The sequence below is a fragment of the Pelobates fuscus genome, chromosome 4 (assembly GCF_036172605.1).
Source record: "Pelobates fuscus isolate aPelFus1 chromosome 4, aPelFus1.pri, whole genome shotgun sequence".
NCBI classification, from domain to species: Eukaryota; Metazoa; Chordata; class Amphibia; order Anura; family Pelobatidae; genus Pelobates; species Pelobates fuscus.
In genome coordinates, this window is record NC_086320.1 from 333634336 (window position 1) to 333648187 (window position 13852).

Consider the following 13852-nt stretch of genomic DNA (forward strand, 5'->3'; position numbering starts at 1 on the left):
GTCAGGCGTCCGGATATATTCCACTAAGGAGTACACTTGTTATGGCCTGCTGGGATAATTCCGCTTTGTAGGCACAAAACAATTGAACTGCTTTTTCCAGACAGGTTAGCAAGTTCAAAATATAGGCGCAAGCAATCTAATTAAAATATCAGTAAGCACATTTCTGAAATCAGACATAACCCACCACGTACACATCTTCCAATTATTTACACTCTGTCCTTGACTATTATATTTTCTTTCCTAACAATGTTCTCCCCCTCCTTACTTTTCAACTGCATATTATCTTGATCAAGCATCAGACTTCTATCTTATTGTTTCTATATTTCACAACCTTTTATTTTTTTTGATACATTAAACGATTCCTAGTTAAAGGGACACTATAGTCACCCAGACCCCTTCAACTCAATGAAGTGGTCTGGGTGCCGGGGCCCTCAGGTTTTAACCCTTCACATGTAAACATAGCCGTTTCAGAGAAACTGCTATGTTTACATAGCAGGGTTAATCCAACCTCTAGTGGCTGTCTTGCTAACAGCCGCTAGAGGCACTTCTGCAACGTTGGATGCGAAATTCGCATCCAGCGTGCAGAACATCCATAGCATGCGCTTTCTGCTCCACTCGGGATCTGACATCGGCGGGTGAGGAGAGGTCGCCAGCGCCAAGGGAGCCCGGCGCTGGATTAAGGTAAGCTGTTGAAGGGGTTTTCACCCCTTCAGTGCCATGGGAGGGGGACCCTGAGGGTGAGGGTCCCCCAAGGATGACATAGTGTCAGGAAAACGGGTTTGTTTTCCTGACACTATAGTGATCCTTTAACTCTAGTATACTTCATATACTTACATTACAGCATATCAATAACCAAATTAAACTATTTTACAACAGCTACACGTGTAAGGTGAGGGAGGGTATTTTCTTTTTTGCTCTCATCATTCAAATAAGTAACCCGAATTTTCCCACACATGGGCACTTTAACCTGTTTAATTTGGGTGGTACTGACAGTGACAGGAGCATGTTTATTTTATTGCTGGATTAGCTTTCTAAAATCATGATGTCTCAAAGAATAGTGGAATATATTATATCCTCCAATGATAAATGACATTACACAAGTATATACATATATACAGACACTCGCTTAACACAACAATAATTCATAGTAGGGCAACATATGATGACAGTGACCCAGCATTTATTAATTTAGATGCAACAATGTATACGTGTGATGAACTAATTTGTAAGTGGTTTAAAAATTTAAAAAAAATCTGAAAAAACAAACAAACCACGTATTTGCATTAAATAATTACAAGCTAGTCAATAAAGTCACATCTGTCCCATATATATCTATTGCATTGTATATTTTATGTAATTTCTCTGTTCAGTCTATACGCAAAAGTAGTTTATTCATTTTCTGAAATATTCTTTTTATTTTATAAAAAAAAATTCTGAACAAAAAAAATATATATATTTCAGTGTGTTTGCCTCATTTACTTGTGCTGTCCAGGATGCTAATATGCAGTTGAATCATTGCTACCAAAATGCAGCTGAATCATTCATTTTACTGCTGTGTGTCTCGAAAAAAGATCCATTTTAAGAATAGTTTAACATCCCTTACAGCCATAACTATTACAATTATTATGCTTTAGAAAGCTACGGAACATTTCATAGAATGGTACTTATGGAACGTGTTATTCATTAAGCCTGCCATTAACACAAACATTTTCTAGGCCTTCATTTTAAAAGATTATTATCTAAAACCCATATTTTCTCCAACACTGTACAAAAGGAAGGCACATTTATGACATGCTATAAAACACTGCAACAGAAGATAAAGAGACAAATTCTTACTACTGCTTAAGTTTGTATTCCTCTATACCTGTCTGCCATTGAAATCTCTTTCATATACAACAGTGGTCCAAGAAAAGGTCCCAATTCTATTTGGCACCATCAACAGCTAGCTTCCTTGTTAAACTCTATGTATCATGGTTAATTGGCAGATGGAGATGTGAGTACTTTTGTTTAAAATATACAAAAGGGCAGTGGGGGAGAAAGAGACACACAGGGGGGCGCGGGGAGATACACACAGGGGCTGGGGAGGGGTAGAAAGATACACACATGGGGGCTTGGGAAGGAGAGAAATAGATAGATAAAAGGAGCTTGGTGGTAAGAGATATACAAAAGGAGCTGGGGAAAAAGACACACGGGAACTGGGGAATGGGAAAAGAAGTGCACAAAGGGGCTGCTGGGGAGAAAGAGACACACAAAGGGGATGGGGAAAGAACAACACAGAGTCAGGGCCGTCTTTAACGTGGGGCAAAAGGGGCAGTTGCCCCGGGCCCAGTTGCTCCTGGGGGGCCCAAGGCAGCTGCCTCTTGAGCCCCGCTGGCCACAACAATTTGTTAAATAGATAATAGATATGTTCTGTTATTATCTATTTATTTTGGCATGCCCCAGCGATCCTCATCCATCCAATCCTTCACTATGCGAGGAGCATTGTCGCATAGTCCAGGACTGACTTGCTCCTCCTCCCTACCTCCCTGGCTCTGCGCCTGCAGTGTACTGCGCATGTGTATCACGTGATATCATGACAGCGCTAGGGGAGCCCGGGGACACAGGCAGCGCAGCGGCCGTCATCAGTCTCCTGACATCCCCCCCAGAACAAACAGCAAAGCGGCTCCTGAATTCTGAGCCTGCTGGTCTTCAAAACTGTAAGAATTTAATTAATAAGGAATAAGGGGAGCTATTACTTGTTTAAAAGGGGGTGGGGGTTGGAGAAGGGGTCAGGGAGGATGGGAAGGTTGGAGAGGGGGAAGGGTGGGGGGGTTAGTAGATTCTAGGGGGTTAGTACACAATCTGCGCATTTACAAAAGAAAAAAAAAAAATATATATATATATATATATATATATATAACAATACAAAAGCACGGCACTCCTCCTCTATTTATCTATAAATCAAAAAAATGCCCAGGTGCAGTCCCGCGTCCAAATATAAAATACAAAATAAAGGGAGCACTCTGGGTCTTCTCTTCAGTGAAAAAAGTATTTACTGTATCAAATAGAATACATTACATGTGCAGAACAAATCGACGTTTCGACCCTGCTGGGGTCTTTATCAAGATCACGATCTTGATCTTGATAAAGACCCCAGCAGGGTCGAAACGTCGATTTGTTCTGCACATGTAATGTATTCTATTTGATACAGTAAATACTTTTTTCACTGAAGAGAAGACCCAGAGTGCTCCCTTTATTTTGTATTTTATATATATATATATATATAAAAGTAAACTGCAAAATAAAAAATATTTGTGTCATAAGTTGTGCTAAAAATCAGGCTAGGAATGTGCTTAGTTTTTTTCTTTTTCTTTTAATGTCTAGAATAATGATAGATAGATTTATAAATACTGATACCTGCTAATAAAATCTATTGTTTACTTTATCTACACAGGAATATTCAAGGGACACTATTGTCACCAGAACCACTACAGCGTAATATAGTAGTTCTGGTGCCTATAGCTTGTCTCTGCAGGCTTTTTAACATAAACACACAGAGAAAAGCAGTGGTTACATTACTGCCTAGGGTTACCTCTAGAGGCCACTCATCAGACGGCCACTAGAGGCTTCCTAGTCCATAGTTACACAATGTGCGACACTGGCATTCATGTTTAAAACTCCTCATAGAAATGCTTGATTCAATGCATTTCTATGAGGATATGCTGATTGGTGCGGAAAAGCTTAGTGTTTTGCCACGCATGTGCAATAGCCTCCCAATACTTTCCTATGGGAAAGTAGTGGATTGGCTGAGATGTACTCACACCCTGCACATTACTGTGCATTGTATTGATGAGGTGATCTGTAATACACTAACAAACTGCACTTTGTGAACCAGTTCTTTATGTTTACATTAAAGTGTATTGGTCTACGAGGTGTGTGGAGTTTTTGTGTGTGTGGCTGTTGGGGTGGAGAGCATGATTGCATGCTAGAGAGTGAGAGGGCGGGATCCAGGGGGCCCAAGGAAATTGTTGCCCAAGGTCCAATCAGTATTAAAGACGGCCCTGCACAGAGTGGCTAGGGAGGAATAGGAGATACACAAGGGGGGTTGTAAGAGACACACAAGGGGGTGTAAGACACACAAAGGGGAAATGGGGGATAGGATACACTAAAGAGGGGTACAAGACAAAATATAGGGGATAAGTAACACAAAAGTGGGCAAGAAATTCAAGAGGGAGGTTGAAAGACACACAGGTGAAGATGCAATTTTCAGGTGGCGGTGAAGTTGGCAAAATGCATATTCATCTGTGTAGCCCAAAATCCTTGCAACAGCCCTGTTCATATGATACCGATTCTAAAACAGAAAGAATTAGCAAAAACATGTTTTGGCTTTTATAATGATTGCAACACCTAAAGGACTTTACTCCACAGTTAATTATTTATTCAAGAAAACTAAAGAGGTAGCTTAAGTACTATGATCAACACAATTTAGTCTAGGTTAATGGGCAAAAACGCTATAGAGCTGTGCCAAAAACACTGGCTCTTCCTGGCATCCATAGCCACCCCCTCTCCAACCACAATAATATTGCAGAATTTACATTTCCACATTACCAAAATCAATTCCACCCAACCTGGACAAACATGATTGGTTATGACCTAAGGGGTGCATTAGAGCACTGCTATCCAATTTTCACTGCTGCCCAAGGGGGCAAACCCTTTTTGTCAACCTGCTTTAAAACAGTTGGACAAATAAAAAAGTAGAATGGCGTTGATAGTCTCTTTTCACCATAACCATAACATTGATCTATATTGGTTACGGTGTTTTGACTGCAACTTTAACCAAACTCTACCATTCAAACCAAGAAGTAGTAAAATGCTTGGCCAAACTTTTTTTGACTAAAGTTAATAGGGTAAATTAGAGTGTTATTCTGTTGAAATACAGACCATGGGACAAGGTATCAGATTTAACTGATAACATCAGATATAAAAAAAAATATCTTAATTTCCTGTACCTTACTAGATTTTCATTGTCTCCAGTCCCTTTACATGAAGCACATTCTGTCCTTAAATCCTCTGACTTGGGCTTTTTATGCAATGCCATAGGTTGCCTTCTCCTTCTTTCTCTTGGAATACGCTCCTACAATCAAGGCAAAACATAATAATGATAATAATAGTATTAGTGGTTCTAAAATGTTCATGTAGCATGGTTTATATATAATTTAGGAGAAGATAAAAAGAAGCTTTGGCAATCTAACCTCAAGCTTTTCGTCTTCAAGCATGAAGCTTCTTTTTCGTTTTTGCCCTCTGGTTCTCTGAAACAAACAAAAGGTTTAAACTTTTAGTTTCTGCTAAGTTTTCTTTTTTTTTTTTTAAATAAATACCATAAAATTAAAACAGAAATAATATTCTTTATATTCTAGGGGATTAAAAATTAGAGATTGTCGAGACAATCACACAAAACTAAGTGTAATCCATTGGCAGACCTTTCTCCAACCGCCAGATATGGAGTAAAATTTAATTAGTGATTGATAAAACAATGCTCTGTATCTATTTAAAGTACAATAGTTAATTCGTCGTTTTTTGTTTTTTTTTCTGCTTCAGATTAAGGGATTAAATTGTGCCAGCTCCCACATTATAATTGTATAAATCAGCCTAGCAAAGAAGATTACAACTCTTGGAAACTGCATAAATCAGTTTGTTTCTCAATAGCTTTAAATCAATTGTCTAATGCTTACCACAAAATGTTATAAATCATATGTGTGATGGAGAGAAGTTAAGATGAGCACCAAACTATAAAATAAAATGTAACCTGCTTCTGTTTAATCATATGCTCTATTATAAAATACTAATTTTGTATATTTATATACATAACAAAATCCAAAGGTTGCAGTGAGGAAAACGTGTGATTTAAAATCCCTTCCACCTGAAGTCTGAGGATGATTAATACAATGTTAAAATAAATTCTCCACACCAGTCAAGCCATAAGACTTCTTTTCCCACTGAAATCAGAAATCTTCAGTGATGTTACTATCGCAAAGGATTCTAGGTGGGCATATGCAAATTAGTTTAACAAAGAATCACATTTTTGCCTCATTCCATTTTATACATGGATTCATTTGAGTCTGTTTAAAATGGAATGAGGCCAAAATGTGATTATTTGTTAAACTAATTTGCATATGCCCACCCAGAATCCTTTGCAGTAGTAACATCACTGCAGGTTTGTAGGTTTGTGATTTATGTGGAAAAATTATGGCTTGACTGATGTGCAGATTTTTGTTTAACATTGTATTAGCTCTCTCTCTCTCTCTCTCTCTCTCTCTCTCTCTCTCTCTCTCTCTCTCTCTCTATATATATATATATATATATATATATATAAAAACCACTAAAGTCCTTGCACACAGACTGAGCCAAATGTTTAAGTGCCGGGTGCATAATGAGCCATAGCCAAAAGTATAATATAGTAAAGGACGGATTGCACTCATTGTCTTTTGGAGATAAAAAATATTCCTTTATTAGAAGTTATTTCATAAAATCATCATTTCAGCCCTCGCTCGGGGTGTTCCTCAGGATCAACCATCAATATCATCATAACATATTGATGGTTGATCCTGAGGAAAGCCCTGAATGAGGGCTGAAACGTTGATGATTTTATGGAATAACTTCTAATAAAGGAATATTTTTTATCTCCAAAAGACCATGAGTGCAAAAAAAAATTATATATAAAAAGACACAATATTCTGAAGTGCACTGCTATGTACTAGAAATCTGCAAATATTTGTTTTACACAATTTGTCCAAATCAAATTCATGGCAATTGTCGAATGAATCGATTCTGAAGATTAATTTGGTTCGTTCATAAACGAACTAAATCGGAATCATCTGAACCGAATGGGAAAAAAAGAAATAAAAGATCAGAAAAAAGCATCTTAAGAAGGATGATTCTGGTTCTCTTCAGATTATGCAGTTTTCTTTCGTTTGCAAACAAACCAGATTTTTAAGTCAATTTATTTTACGATTGCCAGGAATCTTTTCCTGACCAAATGCTTAAAACACGTTTGCATATGTCTAGTATATAGCAGTGAACTGCAGAATAATTTGCCCATAAATCTTTTTTATATATATTTTGTGTGTAGAAGTAAAGTTCCAATCAGTATTTTGAAGACAAAAGTCTGTCCTTCCCATCAATACCTGTCTATTCTCCACTCATAAGATCTGATGAGTGAAATTGTGAATAATAGTCATTCTGAGGCTGTTATCATTTTTTATGACTGCCCTGTTCACAGCTTCATGAACAGGGCTGCAACACAACGCTTACCTGAGCTATGTCTCAGGGAAAGGTAGAGTTTTACACAGTGTGCCCATGCCATATGCACAGCATGAATGGGTTTAGGAAGACAAACAACTTCCTCCTGTGACTACAATATATATTATACACAATCCAAGACATATCAAATAAAAACAAATAATGCAAACTCCCACAAGACCACCACAGTGATCTAAATAATGAACAGTGAGGACAAACTGGGTGTGCCTTTTGGAATGCCCAGGTAAACCATTTATGCACACTAATGAGGAGACAAGAAATATCCTCATTGGTGGAGAGGGAACAAGACATATCCATATAGTCAGGCTGGTATGGAATTATGTAGTAAAATGTTCAGAGACCAATAGGAGGGGAGCAAGATGAGAAGAAAAATTCAAATCATGCCTTTCCGTTTTCTTTTGCTAGTCCAGGGCTTACCAAAGAGCAGATACCCAAAAGTTGTGCACAAGTTGCACAAGTGCAATTGCCAGGTTGCCTTGTCGGTCTTTAGAATGGCAAGCATCATGGGAGCTGCAGATCTACATCTGGAAATCTGTCATTTTCCCAATCCTTGGACTAACATGATTACATATTCAGTGTTTTATGAATTAGAAGATAAATATATGAATCAGAACTTATCAACATTTATTTTACTTAGTAAACATCATTACCAATGTCAAGATAATGGAAATCATATTACTGCTTTCTAACGATTACAAGAAAATTTCTCTTAATAACTGTCCTGAAAATAATGCTCACAGGAAAAACAATTTCCGGCATCAAAGAAAAAAAATAAATAATAAAACACCTCAGATTGAGCATTAAAAAAAAAAAAAAAAACATGTTTACTTTTAAAAATCCTTACATATGAACTGGACTGGGTGGGAACAAAAGTTGATCCAAAAAATTACACTAGCTGCGGGGAGAACGGTAGCAGACTTGGCTACATACGGAAATGCCACCCATACAGAGAGTGATCTCCAATATTAAGGAGGTACACCTGATGGATAGACTGACAGCCCGCCTGAGAGGGTCCACATCCAAGTTCAACAAAATATGGGAACCATGGCACAACAGTACCCTATCAGACGTTTGACATAGCTCTACATCTTAACATCACCGTCCCATAACCCTCCTCCCCTTCCTTCTTCTTTCTCCCCCCTCTCTCATCTATACTCTCTCTCTTCTACACTTATCCTTCTCCCCATATGAACACGAAGTCGGGAGGGGGTCTGGACGTTAGTCCATACACACCAACGACCAAAGTAGGCCTTGGCTGTTCCAGGGCCAGTTCCAGGAGGAATAGGTACGGGGACTCTTACCCCGACTAACTTCTAAACATACCCCACACATTATGTAAGCTTACTAGAAAACCCAGACGAACGTAAGTGACATACCAAAACAATAGCAGTTCCGACTGTACTTAGTAGACCAACGCAAAACGATTCAGTTACCTGACAGCTTTTAACAAACAAGGCTACAGAGGACAGGAAACACACAGGGTATAGCTACAACAGTTGGGACGTGTATGTCATATAGATACAAAATATGATATGTTACACATAATTTTAAGCACGATCATAACCACAAAGTTAATGTTATTGTTGTTAGAAGAAGTAAAAAAAAAAAAAAAAAAAAACAACAAGAAAAAGATGTTGGAAAGTGGTTCCTCGGTGATTATCTGTTACCGAAAAAAGCATGGGTGGGATCACTCATAGCCGTAAACCTGCTGTTTAAGTGTAAATGAATATTGTCCACAAGCGTACATTAAACTCTGCCTATGTATGAACTATGGACTGCCACTAATGTCTCAGATTGTCTTGGAATAAATAAAGAATTAAAAAAAAAATCCTTACATATCCTTGGTGCCCAAAGTTTTGTGCTATAAAACTGCTATCTACAGAAGTAATCTCAAAAAGAAGTAAACAACACACATAGTTGATGAAATACAGCTATCTCATGTAGGACTTACCAAGCACCAAGGATATGAATAACCATGTTGACCTCTACAGCTTTGCAGGAACATTCCAAGGAACCAACTAACTGTCCAGGCATCGGGATGTAGCTTTCATGTCCAACAACCAACTTCACAGATCAACCATACACAAACTCACATCTAGCTCTGTATAGTAAGCCATATATGTAGCATTAATGAGTTACACGATAGTTAGAGTTGTCTTTCAGGCCTGTCCTTTGATAACTAGATTTTAGTGGCCTCAAGCCCTAGAAGGACAATGAAGTAGATGTAGACATTCTATTGCACAGATGATATACATGCATGGTATGCTGATTTTTTATTTTATTTTATTTTCGTTTAATTGGGGAAATATTGGTTTCAAAATGTAGGTGATAAGGTTTTCAGGGCTGAAGGTAGATGAAATTATATGGCTGAGAAAGGACTGATTAAGAGTTGTATGGAAGCATACTGGAGAAAAAAAACAACAGAAAAAACAGCTTACATGTAGACTATCTCATCTTTCCAATATCTTCAAAGTTAGTTGCCAATGTAAAATGTTTTATGCAGTGTGACCATTGTATGGTTCAGGAAAAAGAAGAATGCACTGATGTGCTTATACTGGAGAAAGTAGAGTAAGAAGGTGGTAAGGCTTAAGGATATGCAACTACTTACATATTCTGAAAGCTGCCTTACACCCAGGTTTGACCTCACACTTGATGGCTGCAAGTATCAGCTGTGTGGCTACTATGACAATAAAATACTAAAGATGTTCATGAACAGTGAGATGTTTTAACCCATGTCTGAATAAATGACTAGTAGTAGAGTGGAAATTTTGAACCTTGGGCTAGCAAACATTCATGTGATTCTCTTGGGTGGTGTTTTTGTTAGAATAACTTATTAGTAGGACATATTAGGTTTGTACTGCATGTCTCCCCTGCACATATCCAGACACTGAAATCTGGTACTGAGTCGGCCAAAGGTGCATTCAAAGACATTACTTGTCTTTTTACAGTCATTGATCCAGAGAAATCACTACCACACATACGTCAAGAAATATCCTTATATAGCCATGTATCTAATTTTCAAGTCAGTTTGGCAAAGCGGGAAATTCTGAATTTAAACTTGTCTCCCTCTTGCCAAGAGTCATTCACTCAATCTCTTTCATTTGCATAGGCAGACAAATCAGTCAAATATTTGGGAGTACACCTATCACCTAACGTCCATAAATTATATGACCTCAACTTTACTCCAGGCAGTGTCCTGGGATTTTAAACCCAGAATACTCCACTATTTACCTGGCTTTGTACAGTTAATATCCTAACAATGAATATTCTTCCACACTTCCTAGATCTTCAACAAACTCTCCCAATCTCCCTTCCTATATAATTTTTTATGACATCATGTCAAATTTTTCTATCTTTCATTTGGGCACACAAACAACCCAGATTGTCTCACACATTACTTACCCACCATAAATTGAATGGTGGTCTGGCCTTCCACATCTAGAGAAGTATTACCAGGCAGTTATGCCTACCAGACTATATGAATGGACAAACATGAGCAACAACTCACAGTAGCCAACCTTTTTTTCCCTAACCCTACTGAAACTATTCCATGGTATAGTTTGTGTAGGTGTTCTCATCTACTCACCTGTGCTACCCGTCCTACCAATACTCCAACGTTAAAGACATGGACACAGATCAGGCACCCCCTGATGCTCTCAACTCACTACTCCTATGTATGCACTAACCCTCTGTTTGGTCCGGGTAGAACTGGTTTCTCTTATATAATATACAATGACTCTACATATCTGAAACTGTGATCTTCTCTATCCAACTCAGAAGTTAATAAACCAGATGGTACACTTCATTCGTTTAATCCCAAAATTTTCACAAAGGCGACCACTCCATCCAAATTCGACCAATACTGTAGGTTCCATAACATTACTAAAAACAGCTATCCACATTCTATAAACTACTACAATTATCAAAGGAAAGCCCCCTCCCAAAATACACATAAATATGGACCCAAGAACTTCAATTATCATTAACACCCTCAGATTGTTAAAACAAAAAATCTGTTTATCCACAAATCGTCCAACAAAATTTCCACTTAGGAAACCAACTCTAAACAGCTAACTCATTGGCATTACTCTCCTACTCAGATCCACACATTTTTTTCCAAGCTCTACGGATAGATGCTGGCAATGCCTCCAACGCAGTGGCATCTCAGCCCATTTATGGTGGCAATGTCCATCTATCGAAAGAAACATAGAATGTGATGGCAGATAAGAACCATTCGGCCCATCTAGTCTGCCCAGTTTTATAAATACTTTCGTAAGTCCCTGGCATTATCTTATAGTTAGGATAGCCTTATGCCTATCCCACGCATGCTTAAACTCCTTTACTGTGTTAACCTCTACCACTTCAGCTGGAAGGCTATTCCATGCATCCACTACCCTCTCAGTAAAGTAATACTTCCTGATATTATTTTTAAACCTTTGTCCCTCTAATTTTAGACTATGTCCTCTGGTTGTGGTAGTTTTTTTTTTCTTTTAAATATAGTCTCCTCCTTTACTGTGTTGATTCCCTTTATGTATTTAAATGTTTCTATCATATCCCCCCTGTCTCGTCTATCCACCAAGCTATACATGTTAAGATCTTTTAACCTTTCCTGGTAAGTTTTATCCTGCAATCCATGAACCAGTTTAGTAGCCCTTCTTTGAACTCTCTCTAAGGTATCAATATCCTTCTGAAGATATGGTCTCCAGTACTGTGTACAGTACTCCAAGTGAGGTCTCACCAGTGTTCTGTACAATGGCATGAGCACTTCCCTCTTTCTACTGCTAATACCTCTCCCTATACAACCAAGCATTCTGCTAGCATTTCCTGCTGCTCTATTACATTGTCTGCCTACGTTTAAGTCCTCAGAAATAATCACCCCTAAATCCCTTTCCTCGGATGTTGAGGTTAGGACTCTATCAAATATTCTGTACTCTGCCCTTGGGTTTTTACGTCCAAGATGCATTATCTTGCACTTATCCACATTAAATGTCAGTTGCCACAACTCTGACCATTTTTATAGTTTACCTAAATCATTTGCCATTTGGCTTATCCCTCCTGGAACATCAACCTTGTTACATATCTTAGTATCATCCGCAAAAAGACACACCTTACCATCAAGACCTTCTGCAATATCACTAATAAAAATATTAAAGAGAATGGATCCAAGTACAGATCCCTGAGGTACACCACTGGTGACAAGCCCAAGCTTCGAATATACTCCATTGACTCCAACCCTCTGTTGCCTGTCACTCAGCCACTGCCTTACCCATTCAACAATATTGGAATCCAAACTCAAAGATTGCAGTTTATTGATAAGCCTTCTATGTGCAACAGTGTCAAAAGCCTTACTGAAATCTAGGTAAGCAATGTCTACTGCACCACCCTGATCTATAATTGTAGTTACCCAATCAAAAAAATCAATAAGATTAGTTTGGCATGATCTCCCTGAAGTAAACCCATGTTGTCTCTGATCTTGAAATCCATGTGGTTTTAGATGTTCAACAATCCTATCCTTTAACATGGTTTCCATCACTTTCCCCACTACTGAAGTAAGGCTTACTGGCCTATAGTTGCCCGACTCCTCCCTATTACCTTTCTTGTGAATGGGCACAACATTCGCTAACTTCCAATCTTCTGGGACTACTCCTGTTAACAATGATTGGTTAAATAAATCTGTTAATGGTTTTGCTAGTACACCACTAAGCTCTTTTAATAGCTTTGGGTGTATTTCATCAGGTCCCATTGACTTATTTGTCTTTACTTTTGACAGTTGAAATAGAACCTCTTCCTTTGTAAACTCACGTGTAATAAATTACTCATTTATCCTTTTTTTTAACAGAGGTCCCTTTCCTTCATTTTCAGCTGTAAATACCGAACAAAAATATTCATTGAGGCAGTCAGCTAGACCTTTATCCTCATCTACATACCTTCCTTCTTTTGTTTTTAATCTAACTAATCCTTGTTTTACTTTTCTTTTCTCATTTATGTATCTAAAAAAAAGTTTTGTCCCCCTTTTTAACTGACTGTGCTATTTTCTCTTCTGTGTGTGATTTGGAAGCTCTTATAACTTGCTTAGCCTCTTTCTGCCTAATCTTATAGGTCATTCTGTCTTCCTCACTCTGGGTTTTTTATAATTACTAAATGCTAACTTTTTGTTTTTTACTATTTTGGCCACATCTGCGGAGTACCACAGTGGTTTCTTGAATTTTTTGCTTTTACTGACAAGCCTAATGCAATTTTCTGTTGCCTTCAGTAGTGCAGCTTTTAAATAATCCCATTTCTTTTGGACTCCATTTAAGTTGCTCCAGTCTGATAATGACTCCTTTACACATATTCTAATTTTAGAAAAGTCTGTTTTTCTAAAGTCTAAAACTTTTGTTTTTGTGTGGTGTGACTCAGTCACTGTTCTTATATTAAACCACACTGACTGATGATCACTGGATCCTAAACTTTCACCTACAGTAATATCTGATACCAAATCTCCATTTGTTAACACTAAATCTAGTATGGCCTCTTTACGAGTTGGCTCCTCAACGACTTGTTTTAGAGACAA

General features: G+C 38.0%; 1 protein-coding gene across 5 annotated transcripts in view; it reads right to left on the reverse strand.

The window, feature by feature from the left end:
* Positions 1 to 13852, reverse strand: part of PHF14 (PHD finger protein 14) — a 325814-nt gene that overhangs the window by 186620 nt on the left and 125342 nt on the right. For all 5 annotated transcript variants that reach the window (XR_010090781.1, XM_063452421.1, XM_063452419.1 and 2 more), the window contains 2 exons: positions 5232 to 5288; positions 4989 to 5113 (listed from right to left, as the gene is read on the reverse strand). Coding sequence is in view for 4 of the 5 variants with exons in the window: in XM_063452421.1 (XP_063308491.1) it covers positions 4989 to 5113; positions 5232 to 5288 (182 nt within the window). In the remaining variant the exon portion in view is untranslated. The remainder of the gene's footprint in view (positions 1 to 4988; positions 5114 to 5231; positions 5289 to 13852) is intronic.